At 43.0% G+C, this 25,911-nt stretch overlaps 1 protein-coding gene across 1 annotated transcript in view; it reads right to left on the bottom strand.

The window, feature by feature from the left end:
* TDRD12 (tudor domain containing 12) overlaps window positions 1-25,911 on the bottom strand; it is a 92,143-nt gene that overhangs the window by 7,690 nt on the left and 58,542 nt on the right. Inside the window, exons 19-26 of the mRNA XM_079799355.1 lie at window positions 24,090-24,207; window positions 22,211-22,350; window positions 21,868-22,088; window positions 18,095-18,194; window positions 10,944-11,131; window positions 10,004-10,214; window positions 8,951-9,043; window positions 4,751-4,917 (exon numbers count right to left, since the gene is read on the bottom strand). Of these exons, the coding sequence (XP_079655481.1) occupies window positions 4,751-4,917; window positions 8,951-9,043; window positions 10,004-10,214; window positions 10,944-11,131; window positions 18,095-18,194; window positions 21,868-22,088; window positions 22,211-22,350; window positions 24,090-24,207 (1,238 nt within the window). The remainder of the gene's footprint in view (window positions 1-4,750; window positions 4,918-8,950; window positions 9,044-10,003; window positions 10,215-10,943; window positions 11,132-18,094; window positions 18,195-21,867; window positions 22,089-22,210; window positions 22,351-24,089; window positions 24,208-25,911) is intronic.

Here is a 25,911-nt window from a genome sequence, read left to right as displayed (position 1 = left end):
AAACTGGGTGAGATTCGCTGGGAAGCAAGGACATTCAACAGCAGCACATTGTGGGGGTCAAGGAAGGGTGCAGAACCACGCACACGCTGAGGCAAGATGCACGCTCAGAAAAGTCCTGAGACGACCTTGAACATGACCTCGGGCTGATTTCTAGGCGAGGCTGGGGAAAAAATGGGCATTTTCGTGCACTGCTGGTGGGAATGTAAAGTGGTGCAGCTGCTGTGGAAAGCACTTTGGCAGTTCAAAATATCAAACACAATTACCACATGATCCAGCAAGTCCACTTCTGGGAATATACACAAGAACTGAAAGCAGGGGCGTGAACAGATATCCCAAAGCATGTTCTCAGGGCACGGTTCATGTAGCCATATGTCCACGAACATTAATAAACAAAGTGTGGTCTATCCATACAATGGGATATCTTTAGCCTCAAAAAAGACTGACATTCTGATACATGCTACAATATGGGTGAACCTTGAAAACATTATGCCAAGTGGAATAGGCCAGTCACAAAAAGACAAACACTGTATGCAGTACCAGAATAGGTAAACTACTAGAGGCAGAAAGCAGAGTGGAGGTTACCAGCGACTGGGGGCGGGAGAATGGGAGTTATTGTTTAATGTACAGTTTCTGTTTGGGATGATGTAAAAGGTCGAGAGATGGACAGTGGAGGTGGTTACACAACACTGTGAACATAACTAATGCCACTGGATTTTACACTAACCGTTACAATGACAAATTTTTGTGTATATCTTACTGCAATTAAAAAAATACAACAAAATGAAATGCTGTTATGTGTATGTTAACACAGTAAAAAAACACATGCAATTTAAAAAATTACTAATAATTTTGTTAGGTGTAATAATAGCACACCAGTCAAGTTTTTTTTTTAAACAAATCTTTATTGTTCAGATAATTACAGTTGTTCCTCTTTTTCCCCCCCATAGCTCCCCTCCACCCGGTTCCCACCCCACCCTCTGCCCTTACTACCCCCACTGTCCTCATCCATAGGTGTACGATTTTTGTCAGTCTCTTCCTGTAACCCCCACATCCCTTTCCACCCGAGAATTGTCAGTCCATTCCCTTTCTATGCCCCTGATTCTATTATATTCACCAGTTTATTCTGTTCATCAGATTTTTTATTCATTTGTTGATATATATTTGTTGTTCATAATTTTCATCTTTACATTTTTCTTTTTCTTCCTCATCTTAAAGAACACCCTTCAGCATTTCATATAATATTGGTTTGGTGGTGATGAACTCCTTTAGCTTTTTCTTATCTGTGAAGCTCTTTATCTGATCTTCAATTCTAAATGATACCTTTGCTGGGCAGAGTAATCTTGGTTGTAGGTTCTTGCTATTCATCACTTTGAATATTTCTTGCCACTCCTGTCTGGCCTGCATAGTTTCTGTTGAAAATCACCTGACAGACCTGTGGGTACTCCCTTGTAGGTAACTAACTGCTTTTCTCTTGCTGCTTTTAATATTCTTTGTCTTTTGCCATTGGCATTTTAATTATTATGTGTCTTGGTGTGGTCCTCTTTGGATTGCTTTTGTTTGGGTTCTCTGTGCTTCCTGGACTTGTAAGTCTACTTCTTTCACCAGGTAGGGGAAGTTTTCTGTCATTATTTCTTCAAATAGGTTTTCAATATCTTGCTCTCTCTCTTCTTCTGGCACCCCCATAATTCGGATATTGGTATGCTTGAAGTTGCCCCAGAGGCCCCTTACACTATCTTCATATTTTTTGGATTTTTTCTTTTTGCTTTTCCGGTTGGGTGTTTTTTGCTTCTTCGTATTTCAAATCTTTGACTTGATTCTTGCAATCCTCTAGTCCAGTGGTCGGCAAACCGTGGCTCGCGAGCCACATGCGGCTTTTTGGCCCCTTGAGTGTGGCTCTTCCACAAAATACCACGGCCTGTGTGAGTCTATTTTGAAGAAGTGGCGTTAGAAGACATTTAAGTTTTAAAAATTTGACTCTCAAAAGAAATTTCAATCGTTGTACTGTTGATATTTGGCTCTGTTGACTAATGAGTTTGCCGACCATTGCTCTAGTCTGCTGTTGGACCGCTGTATATTATTCTTTATTTCAGTCAGTGTTTGCTTAATTTCTAGTTGGTCCTCTTTCATATCCTTGAGGGTCTCACTAAATTTCTCGAAGGTTTCTAGAAGATTCTTGAGTAACCTTATAACCGTGGTTTTAAACTCTATATCCAGTAGTTTGCTTTCCTCCATTTCTTTCATTTGTGACCTGTTTCTTTGTCTCTGCATTTTGGCTGCTTCCCTGTGTTGATAGAGTGGCTTTGTATGATAGGTGTCCTATAGGGCTCAGTGGCTCAGCCTCCCTAATTACCTGAGGTGGACACTCTTGGTGCACCCCTTTGTGGGCTATGTGCACAGTCTTGTTGTAGTTAAGCCTTGATTGCTGTTGGTATCTCTGGGAGGAATTGACCTCCAGGCCAACTGGCTGCGAGGATCAGTTGTGTCCACAATGGGAGAACTTCTGTGCTGGAGACACCTTATGGGGCAAGACTGCTTCAGTGGGGCTTTGGCGCTCACTGAGTCTGCCCCCTGAGGGTGTCTCTTATGGATGTGAAGAGTTGTAATCTGGATGGTCTCACTCTGACCACTGGGTACACTGACTCTTGGGATCTCCAAGGAGGTGCAAAGTCAGCCACTGCCTGAGGCCACCCAGCAGGAGCTACAGAGAGATCTGCAGATTACTCCTCTTTGTTTGGGGTTTGGAGGTGCCCAGATGAGGCCCAGCTGTGAAGCAATGCAAGATGCTGTCCAGCCTTGGGCCTTCTTTTGGAGGCTCTGGGGTTCTCTGACCCAGCTGCAGTTTGTTAGGTTTTAGATTGCAAAAGGCCAGGCCATTCATATGCAAAAGCCTCTGAGCACAGCTTGGGTGGGGTTGTAGACTGGGTGCGGCGGGATCTCAGGGAATCACCAGGGCAGAGCAAACAGCAATGGCTGATGTCAGCGTTGCCCCGAAGAGGTCCCGGAGTCTCTGTGTCCCGCGGCACCGTGCAGGAACAATGATTGCTGCAAGCACCTCTGAGAGAAAGCCGCCCTCGTGTTCTGGCCCGATGCCAGACAGTCCAGTTTCTCCCCGTATGAGTCTGCGTCCCCAGAATCTCACCTGGAACTGGAGTTCAGAGCAGTCGGGAGCTTGCGTCTCTCTCCCGATTGAAAAAGACAACAGCATACTCAGTTGCCAGCCCCTTTCCGTGCTTGCCTCCGTACCTCCGCACTTCACTTCCACACCTCCGCACCTCCTCCCAGTCTCAGTGTGCTTTTCTCTTTCCTTCCAGTTGAATAAATTCCACTCAGCCAGCCTTCCCGTGGTTCTGGATGATATCCGTTTTGTCTTTTAGTTGTAGTTTTGAAGTGGTTGTGCGAGGCAGCAAGTTCAGGTGTTTACCTATGCCGCCATCTTGGTTCCTGACCAGTCAAGTTTTTAAAAGCCTTTTGTTCCACATCCTTGTCAACATGGTATTTTCTTTCATTTCTGGTGAATATGTAGTGCTATTACTGCATTGTGTTTTTAATCTGCATTTCCCTGATGGCTAATGAGTTTAAGAATCTTTTCACATATTAATCATTAAACAATTAATTAGTTGGACACTGTGAAGTTTCAAGTCTCTTGCCCAGTTTTCTACAGGTGTCTATCCTAATTGGAAGGAGTTCTTGACTTGAGTCCTTGGGCAACACACGCTGTATCATCCTCCCGCTTTGGGGGTTGCAAGCGTACATTCTCAGAGTGACTTTCAGTGTCTCACACTGCTGGTAGAAGTATAGACTGGTACAACCAACGTGGAAAACTGGGGGGCAGTAGCTCCAGCTTGACTCAGCAATTCTATTCTATCAGAAATACATCCTTTTTAAAAATATATATATATTATTGATTTTTTACAGAGAGGAAGGGAGAGGGATAGAGAGTTAGAAACATCGATGAGAGAGAAACATCGATCAGCTGCCTCCTGCACACCTCCTACTGGGGATGTGCCCGCAACCAAGGTACATGCCCTTGACCGGAATCGAACCTGGGACCTTTCAGTCTGCAGGCCGATGCTCTATCCACTGAGCCAAACCAGTTAGGGTAGAAATGCATTCTTAAATGCACCAAAATGCATGCAGGAGAATGGGTACAGTACCACCTGAAGCAGCCCAGCACTGGGTGTTTCTCCCATTGACAGAATGGGTAATCATGGTGCATTCACACAATGGGATATAATGCAGCAATGGGAATGTCAGGCCTACAGCTACATGCACAACATGAATGCATTTCACAAATCACGCTGAGCTAAAGAGCTAGATATAAGAGAGACACACTGCAAGATTCCCCGCAGAGGACAAACTGAGTGCTGCCCTGGAAGGGAGGAGCTGGTCTGAGTCGCATCCCGTTTCTGATCCGGGGCTGGTTTCTGTGCTCAGAAAACCTATCAAACGACATTTACAACACGTGCACTTTTCTGTCTGTGTGCTGTCAATAAAAAGCTAATAAAAACTCATTCCATAAGAGACACACAGGTGAAATAATACATCTGGGATCCATTTTATAACACTCCACAAAAACAAAAGTGAAGGCTGAGGTCTGGTTAAAACAAGATTCCCAAAAGCAACTACTGAAGCTGAGTGATAAAAACAGGGAAACTCATTAAACCGTCTACTTTCAAAAAATGTCTATAACACTTGTAAGTTATATTTCCACGAAACAGCTCTTCCAAAAGAGAGACAAAAATCCACTTACAGTGTTTGGCTGAGGCTTTCAGTTTGTATTTTAGCTCCTTCGTACAATGTTTTCAGTTGTTCTATGTGTTCTGGATTATCAACGCCCATTCCCATTGACAAAATTTCAGCTCGAACATTGTAATCAATGACAGAAGTTTTCAAATTTAAAAGTTTTGTAACGTGCACCTTGAATCAAAGAAAAAAAAATACATTTGCAGATCAAACTTTGAACTTTAAATGAATCACAAGCACGCTCACGTGGCCTCTCGATCCAGCTCTGTAATGTGTGATGCCCTTGGGCACATGCCACCGTGTGCAAGGGCCTCCCACTCACAGCCGATCATTTCATAACCAAGTCCCACACCACACAAACACCATCAGCCTGGGTCAGGGCCAAGACCAAATCCTGGCATGGAAGCCCCAGACGAGACCAATCTGTAATGCTGTAACCACCCACAACAGTCAGGTTTTTTTCTGATTTTTGCTCCGATATTTTTACCTCTCTCCACAAGGAAGACCCTGGTCTCCAGGTGCTCAGAAAGGCTCTCCGCCAAAGCCCTGAATCCTGTGTTCAGGACAGTTTCCTCCACTATCTCTTCTGCAACCAAAACATTCTCACCCATTTCAATTTACACAAAATTAATTGATTCCTGTTGATCGGAGATGCACACCCAGGACTGGGCATCCCTTTCATGGCGTGCTGGCACTGCCTGAGGCACCTTCCTAGCGACCCCTGGGATGTGTCCCATGTGGGACTGGTGTTCCTATCCCACAGTGGAGAGCCAAGTGTTCGAGTGGAGAAGGCGAAGGCATAGGTCTGTCTCCCCCAGCGTGCCCCGGCCACTGCTACACTTTAGAGCTGCCCAAGCATATTTGCCAGGGGTGGGGAGGGGTTTCTTCTTCTTCCTTTTTTTTTTTTTTTTTTTGCGTTATTCTCTTAGCTATAGCTTTAAAAATTGCTGCTTAGGGAAAACCAAGATGGCGGCATAGGTAAACACCTAAACTGCAGCCTCACACAACCATTTCAAAAATACAACTAAAAGACAAAACGGACATCATCCAGAACCACAGGAAAGCTGGCTGACTGGAAATCCTACAACTAGAAGGAAAGAGAAAACCATAAGGAAAATCAGAGGAGCTGTAAAAGACTGAGGTACAGAGACACGGGCGTGCGCGTGCGGAGAGGACAGAGCCGGAGAGGACGGGCGGCTGAGTGCCTGGCTGGCATTTTCTAGTGGGAAGGAGATAAAAGCTCCGGACTGCGCTGAACCCCAGCTCCAACTGCACTGAACCCCAGTTCCGGGTGAGACCCTGGGAAACCGGAGCCTGGAATCTGGGCTATAAGGCGGAAACTCAGGGGAGTGGCAAAAGGCAGAGCTCCGGAGGTGCGCACGTGAATGCGCGCAGAGGACGGACTGTTGACTGTGCCGCTGAATTGCCCTAGCGGGAAGGAGACAAAAGCTCCAGACTGCACTAAACCCCAGTTCCGACTGCACTGAACCCCAGTTCCAGGCGAGAATCTGGGAATCCAGATTCATTGGGGGAGAGACTAGACTGTTTGGCAGTGGGCGAAACTCGAGGGCGCCTTTCTCTCAGAGGTGCTTGCAGTGAGTACCGAGGGACACTGAGACCCAGGAACCTCATAGGGTGGGGCTGACGGGAAGCCAAGGCTGTAGGCTCCACCCTAAAGCTCCACCCTGAAACTCCGCCCCATCCAGGCTGAGCACAGAGGCTTTTACAATTTTGCAAGTCTAGTCAAATAAAGCTGTCTCCTGGCATAGACACAGCTGATCCTCACAGCCAATTGGCCTGGAGGTCAACTCCTCCCACTGATACCAACAACAATCAAGACTTAAATACAACAAGGCTGTACATACAGCCCACAAAGGGGTGCACCAAGAGTGTCCACCTCAGGTAACTGGGGAGGCTAAGCCACTGGCCCATATAGGACAACTAGCACACAAAGCTACTCTACCAACTCAGGGAAGCAGTGAAAATGGGGAGACAAAGAAACAGATCACAAACCAAATAAATGGAGGAAAATAAACGACTGGACATAGAGTTCAAAACCACGGTTATAAGGTTTTTCAAGAATTTCCTAGAAAAGGCCGATAAATTTAGCGAGACCCTCGAGGATATGGAAAAGGACCAACTAGAAATTAAACATACACTGACTGAAATAAAAAATATTATACAGACACCCAACAGCAAACTAGAGGAACACAAGAATCAAGTCAAAGATTTGAAATACAAAGAAGCAAAAATCACTCAACTGGAAAAGCTAAAAGAAAAAAGAATCCAAAAATTTGAAGATAGTGTAAGAAGCCTCTCGGACAACTTCAAGCGTACCAACGTCAGAATTATGGGGGTGCCAGAAGAAGAGAGAGAGCAAGATACTGAAAACCTATTTGAAGAAATAATGACTGAAAACTTCCCCCACCAGGAGAAAGAAATAGACTTACAAGTCCAGGAAATGCACAGAACCCCAAACAAGAGGAATCCAAAGAGGACCACACCAAGACACATCATAATTAAAATGCCAAGACCAAAAGACAAAGAGAGAATATTAAAAGCAGCAAGAGAAAAACAGTTAATTACCTACAAGGGAGCACCCATACGATTGTCAGCTGATTTCTCAACAGAAACTATGCAGGCCAGACAGGAGTGGCAAGAAATATTCAAAGTGATGAATAGCAAGAACCTACAACCAAGAGTATTCTACCCAGCCAAGCTGACATTCAGAATTGAAGGGCAGCTAAAGAGCTTCACAGATAAGAAAAAGCTAAAGGAGTTCATCAACACCAGACCAGTATTATATGAAATGCTGAAAGGTATTCTCTAAGAAGAGGAAGAAGAAGAAAAAGGTAAAGATAAAAATTATGAACAACAAATACATATCTATCAACAAGTGAATCTAAAAACCAAGTGAATTAAAAATATGATGTACAGAATAAACTGGTGAATATAATAGAATCAGGGGCATAGAAAGGGAGTGGACTGACAACTCTCAGGGGTAAATGGGTGTGAGGGGTACGGGAAGAGACTGGACAAAAATCGTACACCTATGGATGAGGACAGTGGGGGGTAGTAAGGGCAGAGGGTGGGGTGGGAACCGGGTGGAGGGGAGCTATGGGGGGGGGGGAAGAGGAACAACTGTAATAATCTGAACAATAAAGATTTATTAAATTTAAAAAAAATTGCTGCTTAATGAAGTTTCCATTTTTCTCCAAGAACCACAATATTGACTTATTATAGTACCAACTAGTAATCTCTACCTTCTCTTCTAAAAATCATTTATCTTCTTACTCTTAAATATCATGCCCAATCCAAATTCTTTTTAAAGTTTTAAGGCATTTCCAATCTTACAAAAGTAACTTCCAGCAGAAGTTTTTACAAAATGAATTCCTTTAAAACTTATCAATAATCAGTAACTAAGATTAACTCAAATAGAGAAAAACTTTGACTTGAAAAGTAGAGCTATTGGGCCCGGGGAGGAGATGGTACCCGCGTCAGAGGGGATGCACTGAGACCCTATGTACATGGCCCTGTCCCACAGTCACCACCCTCCCCCACATCAGCTCACAGGATAGGAGTCTCTGTTCACCAATGAAACTCAAGTGTCCCATACAGGTCCTACCTAGCACACAGTAGGTACTCAATCAATATTTAGTGAATGAATGAGATAGAAACTATGAACATAATAAAACCTATTTTTGAAAGCCCACAGGCTGGAACTCTCCACACTACCAATCACGTGTCAGGACTTTAAGCTCATCTACAACTAGATGGAAGGCAATCACTGACCCCAGGCCTCCCCACCTATGTGAACAGAGGACTGTGGAACCGACCTAACAGTGCACAACCAACACTTAAAAAAGTGGAACAGGCAGAACTGTAAACATTAGAGACTAACACATAGTAAGGACAGTTTCATGAAGCTTGTCTCGGTTGTGTGTGAGTGTGTGTGTGTGTGTGTGTGTGTGTACACACACATGCCCGTTAGCACTGGGAGACAATGCAAAAGATTCCTTTAAACAAAAACACCACAATCAAATTATTACCCAAATAACATGAAAAAAACTCCTCCTAACTCAGAGCCCCGAATAAGCCTCCATTCATGTGACACAAAAGTTATTCAAAGCAACAGGTTAGAATAACGTGGACTATTTCAGAGGCCCATTCAAACACACATTTCTTTTTAAGAAAACTGTGTACTTACCATTGGATCAATCCAAACTGTATTTCCTAAAGCAAATACCACTTTTGCATCATGCAATTTTCCAGTAACTTTATGATGAATGTACCTAGTAACCTGAAAAACACACTGAAGCGAGTTATGTGAAGCTTTAAGGAAAGTCCTCATTCTGTATATGCTATGTGGTTCTGCAATGAACTCTTCCATGCATTTCATTAGAGCCCACAACCATCCCATGAAGTAGGTCATAGAGGCCAGTGTGCCCCTTCCATCGACCAGAGTGAGTAACAGTGGAGTTTAATACGGGCAGGTGTGAGTCCTGGCCGGTGTGGCTTCATGGATAGTTGGCTGCAATTCCTGATCAAGGGCATGTACTTGGGTTGCAGGCTCGATCCTGGCCCTGGTTGGGGTGTGTGCAGGAGGCAACCAACCAATGTGTCACCTTATGCTTCCAGGCGGCGAGCACCTCTGCAGCCCATGTTGGGAGGCCGCGGGAGCCCACCCTGGACCACTCTTCCGTGCCCCTTGTCCTGGCCCATGTTGTTTTCTTGGCCTCACGGCCTCATCCAATCTACTTGGTGACATCCTAGTCACTCCTCCCAAAGGCCCAGAGAAATGTTCCTTCCTTTGAGAGCTTCTCTGAACTCTCTCTTTCTTCGTCCATCCTCCTAACCCCACGGAATTACCTGGTCACTCCAGAAAGTGGCATCATCTGTGCCCCCTCTGACCAGGGTATCCATTTTGTAGGTTCTTACACTGTTTCTTCTCCTTAGGCTGACAGCCGATTTACTTTATCATGACACACATTTCCCACCAATTCTACGTCTGTGAGAGCTGATGATGATGATGGCAACCCGCCCGGCAAAAGGGGTGCCTGTTCAGAGCTGGGTCTCTGCAGGCTGGCCGTCAGTGCAGCCCACGCCTGCAGGGACCCAGGCAGACGGTGACGGTGCTTTCTCTGCTCAGGAACAGGAAGCATTTGCCCAACCTCAACACTGTAAATTCAAATAAACCTCGGTTCTGTGTTAAGTATACTCTAAAAGTCAGCGAACTGTAAAAAGCTGAAATAATGCTCACCTTTGGATTCCATTCAATTTCATTGTCAGCGGGTTTCACTCTACAAACAATGAACTCCATGGCTTGGGGGGGCAGAGCCTGGAAGTTTTCTGGGAGATGCAGCAGCTGATCTCTGGGGATGGGTCCAGTCCTGCCTTCATCTATAAACTTCACAAGGACAGTATCTAGGGCCCATGTGTCTGCTTTTTGGCTCACCTCCAACACCTGAACTCTGAAGAACAGCAGTGGCACCAGTTTAACACAGAGATTCTAAAATGGAGATAACCTTTGCCTCAACTTACCCATTAAGTGCTAAATATATAGTAAGACCCTGAGCTGCATGGTTTTACTCCATAGTAGGAATAAAATACCTAGAGCTGTCAAGAGCACTTAGCAATGGTTTATTTAAACCATACCTCAAATAGAGTAAATCCCTTTATTTGACAACACATTAAAAATTAACGTAGCAAATTAAAAGTTTCTCAATCTAGGTTATCACCAAGTGGAGTAGGGTGTGGCATCCAAAGGATGCAGGTGCCAACAGGTATGTGAGTCATCGAATGCCGAGGTTGGAACACTGCCCCTTATTGATCTGACCTTAGACGAATTACACAGCCTCGCCAAGGCTCAGTATGCTTATCTGTAAAATGAGAACAATGCCACATCCTTTGTGAAAATTGAGTTAAAGATATATGTGTATTTAGCACACAATGATGGCTCCATAACTGTCAGTATATAAACGCTACAGTCATCCAGGCTCTGTGCTCAAGGCTCTGAGTCCCGGGTGTAGAACTGTGCCCAGGGGCTGGGGGCCATGACCCTGACATCACCATTCTGGGAGTCAGCAGGCCTAGCAAGTGAACAGTGGGCCAAACGAACAGAAGTGAAAATGGGGGTTCAATAGCGGTTCAAGTCACCTTATGCTTCATAACTTTTCAAGATTAAATAACAGACATTCTACCTGTGAAAAAGTGTTTTCTCTGCTAATCCATATAATCCAAATTTCTCCACCTTTTCAATGGCTGTTTTATTACTGGAATCCTCAAAATACTGCTTCATTTCAGCATTAAGAGTTGCATAAAGATCCACATGTTTATCAACTATACGACCAAAGTAATTTGTTGCATTCAAAATGTAAAAGGGTATTATCTGAAACATAAAAACATGGCCAGGAAATAAAACCAAGTTAAACTCAGGACCTGCCTGCAAAAATCAGCACCTGACCTAAGAACCCAAAGCACATGAACAGAGATAAAAGAATAAACTGGAAAACTAGCCAACAAGCAAACAAAACACAATAAAAACATTACTCCACCACAAATAATTAGCTTCACTTTAAATCTACCGGACCTTTTTTTTTTTTTGGTAAATCTCATTATTTTAAAATTGCATTATTAGTTGTAAGTGTCCCTTTATTTACTTTTTAACTGCACTTTATAAAAATCTTAAAATAGCATCCCTTTCTCTTGAGCCCTTTCTGACCTTTGCTCCTGTAACAAGCGGTATTCCAGTAAGAGCCTACTGTGCATGAGGCACTGGGCAAACAGATGAAGCCACGTCCAGCAGGGACCCTCAGCAACCCTCGGATGGACAGATGTGCCACAGCCAGAGTGTGCTCAGGAAGACAGCTCTTCACAGGCAAGTGTATGCAGGGTCACTGGTGTGTGAGGGGAGTGCCTGCGTGTGTATGCAGTAGCAAGAACATGGATAAGGCATTCCAGACACGGGGAGCAAACAGTGTGCATTAAGGCAGGAGCCCTATAATTTTATTGATTTCAGAGAGGAAGGAAGAGGGAGAGAGAGATATAGAAACATCAATAATGAGAGAGAATCATTGACCGGCTGCCTTCTGCACACCCCATACTGAGGTTCAAGCCTGCAACCTGGGCATATGTCCTGTCGAGGAATCGAACCGTGACCTCTTGGTTCATAGGTCGATGCTCAACCACTGAGGCATGCAGGCTGGGCTAGGACATGATTTTATTTATTTGATAAACAGAGAGAGAGGGGGGTGGAGGGAGAAACATGGATGTGAGAAACATCAATGGGTTGCCTCCCATACCCACCCCAGCTGGGGATCTAACCCACAACCTAGGTATGTGCCCTGACACGAAATCAAACTTTCAACCTTCTGGTGTACAGTACAATGCTCCAACCAAGTTTTGATTTTCAAGTGGGAGAAAATATTTGCTATATCTGACAAATGATATCCAGAATATATAAAGAATTCTTAAAACTCAACAAAAAGAAAACCCTAAGTTTTAAAAGTGCACATAAATTCTGAACAGAGAGTTCATAAAAGAAGAGATACAAATAGTTAATAAGCAGTGAAAAGATGTCCAAACTTCTTTATCACCAGGGAAATACAAAATAAGATATCAGTGCAAATGCCACAGAGTGGCAAAAATTAAAGACTGAGAATACTAAGTATTGATGAGATTATACCAACCGGAATTCTCATATGCAGTGCTGGTGAGAATGCAGTTTCTTATAAATATACACCTATCATATGACCCAGCAATTTCACTCCAAGGTCTTACTCAAGAGAAATGAAAATGTATAAAAGACTTGAAACACAAATGTCCATGGCAGCAAGAAACACAACCCACCCAAATGCCCATCAACTTGTGTACAAACTATGATAAATCCATATAATGGAATCCTACTCAGCAATAAAACAGAGCAACACAGATGAATCTCAAAAGAATTATGCTGATAGAAATGAGACACAAAAGTCTATGTACTGTATGATTCCATTAATATGAATTCTAGTAAAGACAAACTGATAGTTACAGAGCAGCGGTTACCAGGGGTTGGGGAGTGGGAAAAGGACTGACTGACTTCAAGGGGGAAAGGAGAGACCTTTCTGGGGTAACAGAAGTTTCAGTATCGTGATGTGGTATTGGTTACATGAGTGTATATGTTTATAAAAACTGAACAAACTAGCCCGGCCAGCGTGGCTCCGTGGTTGAGTGTTGACCTATGAACCAGGAGATCACGCATGGTTCGATTCCCGGTCAGAGCACATGCCCAGGTTGCAGGCTCGATCCCCAGGTGTGCAGGAGGCAGCCAATTGATGATTCTTTCTCATCACTGATGTTTCTATCTCTTTCTCCCTCTCCCTTCCTCAGTCCCCAGTCAGCTGCTTGCAGAGGGCAACCGACCAATGTTTCTCACACCAATGTTTATCTCTCATATCGATGTTTCTCTCTCTCTTTTTCTCTCTCTAAAATCAATAAAAATACATATCCTCAAGTGGTTGAAAAAAAAAAGAGGCTTGGTTAGAAGGGTTCTGGGAAGATGGCGGTAGTCAAGTGTTATATATATTTTTATTTTCCCTGAATCTCCACATAAAGACAGATCAAAGAGACAGCAAACAATTTGCAATAAAACTGACCAAGTATCCCCATGGACCCCAATATAAAAGCAGATGAGGAAGACAACAGGGGAGAGAAAATCTAGGTGACCTTGGATTTGGCAATGATTCTGTATGCAACACCAAAAGCACAATCCATGAAAGAAAAAATTGGAATGTTGGGCTTCATTAAAATTAAGAACTTCTGCTCTGCCAAAAAAATACTCTAAGGGGAATAAAAAGACAAGCCACAGACTTAAAGAAGTTTTTTGCAAAATACATATTTGATAGAGGACTGGTATCCAAAATATACAATCACTTAAAACTAAACAATAAGAAAATATACAACCACAGAACCAAGATGGCAACATAGGTAAATGCTGGTACGCAATGCCTCCCTCAACCACATCAAAGTTACAACTAAAATACAGAACAACCATCATCCAGAATCGCCCGAAATCTGGCTGAATGAAAGCCCTACAACTAGAGAAGTAAAGAAGAAAATGCATCAAGATTGGTAGAAGGAGTTGGAGGCACAGAACAGGCTGGTCCCACACCCATGTGTGCCTTTTTTTTTTAATCATCAAAGCCTTCTGTGAGAAGCAGGGAGTCTCAACCCCATACCAGCCCCCCAGCCCAGGGAAGCTAAGTCCCCATAACTTCAGGCTGTAAAAACCAGCAGGGATTGTGGCGGAGTGACAGGGATGCTACTGGAGTCCCAGCTGTTCCTCTTAAAGGGCCAGCACACAAACTTACATGGTCCTGCTTCCTCTGAGCTCCAGCACTGGATGGCAGCTTTGGGACAATCCAGGAATATCCGTGGAGGAAACAGACTGTCTGGCATCGGGGCAGGAACTTGGAGGCAGCTTTCTCCCAGACAGAGGTGTTCACAGGGGTCATTGTCCCTGTGCTGGGGCCTTCCCCATCGCAAAACTGACTGGCAGCCATATCTGAGTTTCTATCAGCATGGCCCATATTGTTCATCCTAGTGATTCCATGAGACCCCACCCCATCCAATTTGCAGCCCCACCCAAGCTGTTTGCAGCAGCTTTTCCATATGAATGGCCTGTCCTAGCTCAAGCTTCAGATTTTGTTAAAAATCTCTGGAAGCAGCAGCAGCTGGCGTCGAACCTATCCATAAAAGGCCTAAGACCTGGCACTAGCACCAGCCTGCCTTGCTTCACAGCTGGGCTTTGCCTGGGCACTTCCTAGCCCAATACAAGTAGCAGCCATCTACAGATCTCTTTGTAGTTCCTGACAGTTGGACCCAGGCAGTGGCTGACTTTGCACCCCCTGGGAAGCCCCAGAGTCAGGGCCCTCGGTGAACAGCTTCAGACCACACCAGATTACAACATGAGATATTCAAGGGGCAGACTCAGTGAGCACCAAAGCCCACTACATAGCAGCTCTTCCATTGTGGATGCAGCTGGTCCTCACAGCCAATTGGCCTGGAGGTCAATTCCTCCTAGTGACACCAACAGCAATCAAAACTCAACTACAGTAAGACTGAGCATACAACCCACAATGGGGCACACCTAGAGTGCCTAGATCTGGTGACTGGGGAAGCTGAGCCACTGGACCCTATAGAACACCTACTACACAAGGCCACTCGACCAATTCCAGGAGTCATAGCAACTCTACCCAATACATAGAAACAAACACAGGGAAGCAGCCAAATGTGGAGACAAAGAAACAGGTCACAAATGAAAGAAATGAAAGCAAGAAATCTACTGGAAACAGAGTTCAAAACAATGGTTATAAGGTTATTCAAAGGTCTTAATGAGAGTTTCAAGGGAATTAATGAGAGCTTCAAGGGACTTAGTAAGACTTTCAAGCATCTTAGTGAGAATGTCAAAGATGTGAAAAACGACCAGTAAGAAATTAAGCATATACTAACTGAAATAAAGAATAATTTATAGGGATTTAACAGGAGAATTAGAGGATTCTGAGAATCAAATCAATAATTTGAAATATGAGGGAGCAAAAAACACCTACTCAAAAGAGCAAAAATAAAAAAGAATCCAAAAATATGAAGATAGTGTAAGAAGCCTCTGGGACAACTGCAAGCGTACCAACATTCGCATTATGGGGGTGCCAGAAGGAGAAGAGAGAGTGCGAGATATTGAAAACCTATTTGAAGAAATAATGACAGAAAACTTCCCCCACCTGGTGAAAGAAATAGACTTATAAGTCTAGGAAGGGCAGAGAGTCCCAAACAAGAGGAGCCCAAAGCGGACCACAACAAGACACATCATAATTAAAATGCCAAGGTCTAAAGACAAAGAGAGAATCTTAAAAGCAGCAAGAGAAAAGCAGTTAGTTACCTTCAAGGGATTGCCCATATGACTGTCGACTGATTTCTCAAAAGATACTTTGCAGGCCAGAAGGGTGTGGCAAGAAATATTCAAGGTGATGAACAGACAAGAAAAAGCTAAAGGAGTTCATCACCACCAAACCAGTATTACATGAAATGTTGAGGGGGAGGGGGCGAAAGGGAGAAGGGGGAAGGAGGAGAGGAGGACCAGGAGGAGAAGAGGAAGAGAAGAGGGGGGAGGGAGGAGGAGATGGGAGAGGAGGAAGGGGAAGAAGAGAAAAAAGTTGAATAATAAAATGGCAATAAATACATGTCTATCAATAACTAAATTTAAAAATCAAATGAATAAGAAACTTAATAAGCATAATAAACTGATGAATAAAATAGAATAAGAGCCGTGGAACAGATTCATGAATCTCAGAGGGAAGGAGGTTGGGGAGCAGGGAGAGATTAGTCAAAGATCTTACATGCATATATGCATTACCTACAGACACAGACAATAGGGTGGTGAAGGCCTGGGGTGGGGTGGGAACAGGGTAGTGGAAGGCAATGAGAGGAAAAAGGGAAACATCTGTAATATTCTCAACAATAAAGATTTTTAAAAAACAACATACAACCAGATTTAAAAATGGGCAGCCCAGCCAGTGTTTTTCAATAGTTAGAGCACTGGTGTGTGCACTGAAGACTCGTAGGTTTGATTCCCAGCCCCAGGGCATGTGCAGGAGGCAACCAATCGATGTGTCACATCGATGTTTCTCACTCTCTCTCTTCCCTTCCACTCTCCCTAAAAATCAATGGAAAAAATATCCTGGAGTGAGAATTAACAACAAAAAACAGGGCAAAAGACCCCAAACTAATATCCCACCTCCCACCAAAGAAAATATACAAGTGACAAATAAGCATATGAAAAGATGTTCAAAATCATGTCATCAGGGCCCTAGCCGGTTTGGCTTAGTGGATAAAGCGTCGGCCTGCGGACTGAAGGGTCGCAGGTTCAATACCCGTCAAAGGCACGTACTTCAGTTGCAGGATCGATCCCTGGCCCCAGATGCAACTACATTGCTGTATCTCTGTCTCTCCCCCTCCACTCTCTCTAAAAATCAATGGAAAAATATCCTTGGGTGAGGGTTAAAAAAAGACAAAACAAAATCATATGTCATCAGGGAAATACAAATTAAAACAAGATACCACTACCACCCTGGCTGGTATGGCTCAGTAGATAGATTGTCAGCCGATGCACTGAAGGGTCTCAGGTTCGATTCCCAGTCAAGGGCACAAACCTTGGTTTGCAGGTTCAATCCCTGGCCCTGGTTGGGGCGTGCATAGAAAGCTACCAATCAATGTGTCTCACATTGATATTTCTCTCTCCCCCTCCCTCCCTCCATCCTTCCCTTCCACTCTCTAAAATTCAATGGAAAAAATATCCTATTAGAAAGGCTAAGAAGAGCCAAAGCACTGACATCAAATGCTGCTAAAACTCATTCACTGCTGGTGGGAATGCAAAATGGTACAGGCCCTTTAGAAAACAGTATGGCAGTTTTTTACAAAACAAAGATTCTTACTATACAATCCTGTAATCACACTCTTTGGTATTTACTCAAGTAGTTGAGAAAAACATCCATGTGAGAGAGAAACATGAGGATCGATCCTGAAACCTGGGTATGCGCTCTGACCAGGAATCGAACCTACTAGTATGACCTGCTGGTGCACAGGATGACACTCAACCAGGACAATAAATCTGTTGTTATGAGTCACCCAGTTTGTGGTTTGTTACCACAGTCCCAGAAAATGAGTACAGCACAACAGATACACTTTAAGGGAAAGAAAAGGTGAAAAGGAAATCAAGCTCAAAAAGTAATAAAAAGGATTCAAAAGAAAGTGACAAACTCTTAACTCAGTAATTCTATCTGCATCTCAGAATTTTCTTCAAAGCAATAATCATGGATGTTCTGAAACGATTCATGTGGTCAATGCATTATTTTTAATAATCCCTCCCCCCAAAAAACAACTTTCTTTCTGAAATTGTTGAAGGGGTTTATCCACTTTCCCAATTTGATCTTGATTTTCTAAATAACCTGGGAGCCTTCTAAGGATAGGTGCCTATTGTTGGATTAATGGTGATAAATTAATACTGACCACTGGAAGTCATAATTATATTCTACTAAGATTCTGCTGCTTAAAAATATGTTCATTAAAATGACCATTAAAATTACAAGGGGAAGGTTAGGGAGAGGTGGGGGAGATAAGAGATCAATCAAAGGACTTGTATGCATGCATATAAGCATAACCAATGGATGCAAAACTCTGGGGGGTGGGGCATATATGGGAGTGGGGTGTGGGGAGGGCAATGGTAAGATATGTACACATATAATACCTTAATAAAAAAATTGGAAAAAAAAATGACCATTAATCATTCAACAAAACAATCTTCAACAGAACTTACTTTAATGTATCCAAACATTGGTATAGCATGGTTGGATAATTTTCTTGGATTGTCTATTTCTGGATTAATATGGTGTCGATCAGGACAAATCCTTTTGTCTCTGAAAAAAAGTACCTAGATTTTAAAACCAGATATAAATCTATAATTTAAATCAGAGAACTTTTACTTGAAACACTTTAAAAGATAAATAATATACTAAGTACTTCAGATGACACTAACAAAGTATGTAAAAAAGGACCCTAAATTTTAATTAATGCTGAATTAAGGAGTTACTTCATTATTTCTTTAGACATTCTTAAGTGTAATACATAAATGAATAAAATGGATTTCCAAGATAAAGACTCTGAGCCAGTCCTTAACCCAAGCATGTCAAACTCACAGCCTGTGGGCCGCATGCCTCCTTTATTTGGCCCATGTTAGCCTTTGAGTTTGACATGCTTGCCTTAACCCAAACTTAGAAGTAGTTGAAGCTTCAGTTTTAAAAGGCAACATTCTATTTAAAGGCGTTATGGAAACTGCTGATAATAACCTGTTTAATGTAACATAGATTTAAAAAATACATGTCAAGTTATCTTAAAATTACACTAAATCCAATAGATAAATTATTAGACATCTACTACCCAGTCCCAGCCATCCATTTATGTATCAAGTAATGGCATTATGTCTGGATTAGGGAGAGGCTCCTATGACTGTTAAGATATCCATGTTCTCCAAACTGATTTACAGAATCGATGCAGTTGCTATCAAAATTCCAGCAGAGTTTTTGAACAAGTTGACAAACCTGTTCTACAATGTATATAGAGATGATGCAAGAGACTTATAGTAGCCAAAACAACCTTGAAGAAGGGCAAAGTTGGAGAACTTAATATGCCAGATGCCAAGACTCACTATCATATATGCTACAATACTTGAGAAAAAAATAGACTGGTATAAGGATAGACAAGTAGACCAATGTAACTGAAAGAGTCCACAAAGGGAACACATATACTATCATCTGGTTTATATTAAAGGCACCAACTCAGTGAGGACACAATGATGATTTAAATAAATGATGCTGCAGCAAGTGATTATCCATTTGGAAAAAGTAAGCTGTGCCTTGAATCTCACACCGTACACAAAAGTTAACTCAGTATGGATCACACACCTAAATGTGAAAGCTAAAGCTACAAAGCTTCTAGAGCAGGCGTCCTCAAACTACGGCCCGCGGGCCACATGCGGGTGTTTTTGCCGTTTTGTTTTTTTACTTCAAAATAAGATATGTGCAGTGTGCATAGGAATTTGTTCATAGTTTTTTTTAAACTATAGTCCGGCCCTCCAACGGTCTGAGGGACAGTGAACTGGCCCCCTGTTTAAAAAGTTTGAGGACCCCTGGTCTAGAGGATACAGAAGACTGCCTTCATGACCTGGAGACAGACAAATATTTCTTACATGAGGACATGAAAAACAGTAGCCACAAAATACTTCATGAGTATTTAAAATGCCTATTCATCAAAAGAATATTAAAAGAGTGAAAACACAAGCCACAGACTGGGAGAAGATATTCTCAATGCATATATCTGATAAAGCACTTCTATCTAGAATAAATTAATTAATCCTACAAACCAATAAAAAAAAGATAAACTCCCATCTTACCTTATAATAGACAAATATGCAAATTGACCGCACCTTCGCTACGCCCAAGCCACGCCCACCAACCAAGCCACGCCCACCGGCCACGCCCACCAGGAAACCGTTGCAGGGACGTTGGGGCTTGGGCACCAGCAGGGAGCCTGCACGGATCGCAGGCAACAACCAGGGGGTCGGCTCCTACGATCCGTAGCAGGGATGCTGGGTGTGGCCGAGCCCAAGGCCACCACCCGGGGCCAAGCCCTGACCCTGAAAGAAGGCAGAAGGCGGTGGCCACAGCCAAGGCCTGGGTCCCCGGTGCCAACAGAAAACTGGTGCAGGCAGCCAGGTGAATGAAGGTCTACTGCACGAATCTTCGTACAAACGGGCTACTAGTTTTTTAATAATGGGCAAAAGACCTGAACAGGCACATCACAAAAAGAGGATTGTCTAATGTGCCACAAGCATATGAAAAGACAGTCAACATCATTAATTATTAGGAAAACAAAAGAAAATCACAATGGTTTACCACTACACCCCAGAATACTAAGTGTTGGTGAGGATATAAAGTAACTCAAACTTTCTCACACGTTACTAATTAAACTGTAAAATGGTCAAGCACTTTGGAAAAGTTAAACATATGCTTATTCCATGATCTAGCAATTCCACTCCAAAGTATATAATCATGAGAAATGGGTTCATATTTCCACAAAAATATAGGTACAAGAATGTTCACAGCAGCTTCCTATATAATAACCCAAACTGGAAACAACTCATAGGATCATCAAGAGAAGAATAGATATATACATTGTGTTATCTATATACTAGAGGCCTGGTGCATGAAACTTGTGCATGGGGGGGGGGTTGAGGGGGTCCCTCAGCCCAGCCTGTACCCTCTCCAATCTGGGACCCCTTGCCCCTTGGGGATGTCCAACTGCTGGATCGGGCCTAAACCGGCAGTCGGACATCCCTCTCACAATCCGGGACTGCTGGCTCCTAATCACTCGCCTGCCTGCCTGATTGATGCCTAATTGCTCCCCTGCCGGCATGATCATCCCCAACTGCCCTCCCCTGCCAGCCCGATCACCTACAACTGCCCTCCCCTGCAAGCCCAATTGCCCCCAACTGCATTCCCCTGCAGGGCTGAGGGGACCGGGGGACTGAGGCTGGATGAGGCTGGGATGAGGGGACTGGGGAACTCTGGCTGGATGAGGCGGGGCTAAGACGACTGGGCACTGCCATCTTGTGGCTGTGGGTGCCACCATCTTGTGAGGGTGTGACAATTAACATATTCCCTCTTTATTGGCTGTGGGCACCGAGATTTGTGAGGGTGTGATGGTTAATTAGCATATTCCCTCTTTATTATATAGGATATAAAAGCCTAAGCAACCAGTACGACTGGCTGACCGGCCAGTAGCTATGATGCACACTGACCACCAGAGGGCAGACACTCAACATAGGAGCTGTCCCTAGTGGTCAGTGCTCTCCCACAGCCAATCTCCCACGGTCCCTCTCCCCAGCCAGCCAGCCCCGATTGGGACTGGGCAAGATGGCCCCAATCGGCCCCAATCACTGGCCAGGCCGAGGGACCCCACCGTGCATGATTTCGTGCACTGGGCCTCTAGTATTCATATAATAGAATACTGAGCCACTAAATAAACAAACAAGCAAAAGGCTGATATACATATACAGATAAATATCACAGATATTAGGTTGAATATGAAGTAAAAAACAAGCAAAACGGATCAATGTTGAAGGATATCAGGAGGGTTTACATCTGGAGGAAGGGCACCTTGGGAAGGAGCATGAGAGGGTTTTGGGGTGCTCTCTAGAGCCAGGTGGTGGTTTACATGGGTGCACACATGTAACAAGTCATCGAGCTGTAAACTGACCACCTGTGCCCTTTACTGTATATGTCAGTGGTCGGCAAACTGTGGCTCGCGAGCCACGTGCGGCCTTTTGGCCCCTTGAGTGTGGCTCTTCCACAAACTACCACGTGCGGGCGCGCACGTACAGTGCGATTGAAACTTCGCGGCCCATGCGCAGAAGTCGGTTTTCGGCTCTCAAAAGAAATTTCAATCGTTGTACTGTTGATATTTGGCTCTGTTGACTAATGAGTTTGCCGACCACAGGTATATGTCAATGATAAAAAAAGGTGCCTGACTTACTTGCAAAATCCAAAAGCCTTAAGATACGGACAGAGAGGCCTTCCGGCTTTCTTTTCCTCCTTGGCTTCTAGAACGCCTGCAGTAAACTGATACAGCTCCGATGGAATCTTGGCATCTGCTCTTTCCAAGTATCGCAGAACACCCACAGCATGGCATGAACTTCTCTCCGTCAGCAGCAAGACAGATTTGGTCTTTTTACCTCCCTGTTTTGCAAGAGAACCCTTAAAATCAGGGTGAATAAAGGAAGTGGATCATCCATACCAGTCTGAACAATAAAACTCTGTGGATTCTGAATTTTTTATTACACAGTAGAATATGTAAAGATAATAAAACTTAATCAAACCTGTTCAGTTAAACTCTGAAAATGATCAGACATGCAATATAGGCGTCCACCAAAAATTTTTGGTGAGGAAGGAAAGCTGAAGTGAATCACACACGTGGCATCAGTGATGGCCAAGAGTGGTATGCAGTCATCAGTTAAGGCTAGAGAAAAGGAGACCGACAATTTCAAATGAGACTAGGGTTTTACTGCACTCTACCAAACAATTCCAGCAATCATCTATGATAATAAAAGCATAATATGCTAATGAGACCAGACGTCCTTCCTTCTAGACAAAGCCGCGGTGGGCAGGGACTGAAGCAGAGGCAACAGAGACCACCCCCATCCCCCCTCCCACCCCGGCCACCGAGGTGGTTGGGGACCAAGGCAGAGGCGGCCACCACGGCAGTGGGGGGCCAAGGCCCTTGCACAAATTTTATGCATTGGGCCTCTAGTACTTCAATACATTTCTTTATTGCATTTTACCTTTTAGATGAAAAAAAGCCTTTCCCTTTTCTTTCTTTTTTTAATATATTTTTATTCATTTCAGAGAGGAAGAGAGCAATAGAAACATCAGTGATGAGAGAGAATCACTGATTGGCTGCCTCCTGCACACCCCCTACTGGGGATTGAGCCCACAACCCAGGCATGTGCCCTGACTGGAAATCCAACCGTGACCTCCTGGTTCATAGGTCTATGCTCAACCACTGAGCCACACCAGCCAGGCCCTTTTTATTTTTATTTATTGACTTGAGAGAAAGAGAGGAAGAGGTGGGGTGGGGGGGGGGAGAGACATCACTTTGCTGTTTCACTTGTTTATGCAGTCACTGGATACTTCTTGCATGTACCCTGACCAGGGATGGAACCCACAGCCTTGGCATATCAGGATAACACTCTAACCAACTGAGCTACTGGGCCAGGGCTTTCCCATTTTTTCCAATATATGTCACAGCCCTGTGATTAAATTCCAGAGAAAAAGTGGTCTCCTTTTAGCTTAAGGGAAAAAAAAAAAAAACCTCTTTTTGCTGAAAATTTAGGCTGCCCATATCTATTTTAACATTTATTTTATACATTTTGACTTTTAAATTTTTAAAAATATATTCTATTGATTTTTTTTACAGATAGGAAGGGAGAGGGATAGAGAGTTAGAAACATCGATGAGAGAGAAACATCAATCAGCTGCCTCCTGCATACCTCCGACTGGGGATGTGCCCGCAACCAAGGTACATGCCCTTGACCGGAATCGAACCTGGGACCCTTCAGTCCGCAGGCCGACGCTTTATCCACTGAGCCAAACCAGTTAGGGCTGACTTTTAAATTTCTAATACTAAATGTCACAATCATTTATGACATGATTCATCACAGGCACATGTGTATCTATAAATGAGACAGTGAACCTCAAGCTGGAACTCTAGGGAGAATGTCTAGACTAAGGAAGGTTGCTGCCTAATGTCCTGAGAGCCGTGGGGGGCGGGGGGGCACCTAGATCCACTTCAATATTAAACGTTTTAAAAATATATATATATTTTAATTGATTTTTAGAGAAAGAGGAAGGGAGAGGGAGAGAAAGAAACATTGATGTGAGAGTGAAACATTCATCAGTTGCTTCCTGCACGCCCCCTACAGGGGATCAAGCCCGAAAGCAGGGCATGTGCCCTAACAGAAAACCGAATCAGCAACCTTTCAGTGCACAGGATAACACCCAATTAACTGAGCCACACCTGCTAGGGCAACGTTAAAATCTTAATAGAGGTTAATTTTCATTTTGAAATTCAGATTAATAAATTCTCAATAAATCTGGGAAATGATGATAAATTTGGAGATGAGATACATAAATGAATTGAAGGCATGATTCCTAATACCTCCGCCTTCTCTAAATATAAGGAGAAATTAAAACACATACCTAATACAATGTGAGAGCCAGAACTTAACTTCTTCTTCCACTGTTCTAATACACTTTTTAAATTAAAAACCATTTCTTTATGCATTTTCAAGCAAAATATTGAACTGCTTTCTACCACCTAAAGATGAAACCAAGAGAACAGTTCATAGTCAAGAACATAAACTTGAATTTAATTGTTCTGTCAATAAACATCAATATAAACCATTTAAAATTATCTATAAGGGTTGTATCACTGATAAAATAATTCCTATAATGAGATGATTGTTGATATAAATAAATATATTTCCAAAATTCCCTATTTTAGATCTAAAAATTTGCTCAAGTGAAACAAACATTATTTTGCTGAATTATTTCCCTTCTTTTTCAAATAATGCACACATGCATATGCATGTGTATGTATATGTGTGTATACACATGTATATACAGATATCTGTACATACAGTAGACCCTTGAACAACATTCGGGTTAGGGGTGCTGACCCCCCATGCAGTCAAAAATCCGTTTTTGACTCCCCCAAAATGTTAACTACTTATAGCCTACTTTTAACCACAAGCCTTACTGAGAACACTCAACACACATTTTGTATGTTATCTGTATTATATACTGTATTCTTACAATAAAGAGAAAAAATATTAAGAAAGTCATAAGGAAAATACATTTACAGAACTAAATGTATTCATTGAAAAAAACAACCATGTATTGTAGATTGCGCTGCTATGAACACAGGGGTGCATATATCCCTTCTGATTGGTGTTTCAGGTTTCTTTTCTTTTTTCCAGTTTTACTTTTTTTCCTGTTGTTTTGTTGTTGTTGTTTGTTTGTTTTAAATATATTTTTATTGATTTGAGAGAGGAAGAAAGAGGGAAAGAGAGATAGAAACATCCATGATGAGAGAGAATCATGGATCGGCTGCCTCCTGCAAGTCCCCCACTGGGGATCAAGCCCACAACCCAGCATGTGCCCTTGACCAGAATCGAACCTGGGACCTTTCAGTTCGCCGGCTGACGCTCTATCCACTGAGCCAAACCAACTAGGGCCAGTTGCTATTTTTTTTTATTTCAAGAAAAATGATTTTAAATATAATGTTACATGTAATAAACACCAATTATTCAAGAAAAAATTATCTTACATATAATATTACATGCAACAAACATTATTTCAAGAATAAAAGGATTTTAAGTATATTACCAAAACTGTACTAATATAGTATATCACAAAAGTTGTAGAAATTATTAGAAATCTGCAAATAACAGGATTACTTCTATTATATTATATAATAAAAGCTTTTTATTTTGATGTAGTCCCATTTGTTTATTTTCTCTTTAGCTTCCATTGCCCTAGGAGCAGTATCAGTGAAGAAGTTCTTTCTGCACATGTCTGAAATTTTGCTGCCTGTGGATTCCTCTCATCTGTAATACTTTCAACAATAAAGATAAATTTAAAAAGAAAAAAAAACATTTGTAAGTTGACCCATGCAGTTCAAACCTGTTTGGTGTTTCGGGTTGTACTGTTTGAGAGTTAACTGTATATCTATATGTATACACCAAATTTATGGCACTATTATCAACAGGAGCTTTTTTAAAAAATATATTTTTACTAGAGGCCCGATGCATAAAATTTGTGCAAGAGTAGGCCTTCCTTCCCCCCGCTGCCGGCACCGGCTTCCCTCTGGCACCCGGAACCTGGGCTTCCCTCCAGCCACTGGCAGGCACTCGGGACCCGAACCTCCCTCCGGCTGCCAGTAGGCACCCGGGACCCAGGCTTTCCTTGCAGCCCTGGCTTCATCTGGAAGGTTGCCTGGAAGGATGTCCAGTCTAATTAG

The sequence above is a fragment of the Cnephaeus nilssonii genome, assembly GCF_951640355.1.
Source record: "Cnephaeus nilssonii genome assembly, chromosome: 20".
NCBI classification, from domain to species: Eukaryota; Metazoa; Chordata; class Mammalia; order Chiroptera; family Vespertilionidae; genus Cnephaeus; species Cnephaeus nilssonii.
Note: the sequence above shows the minus strand (reverse complement) of the source record. Positions and strands in the feature narration are given on the sequence as shown.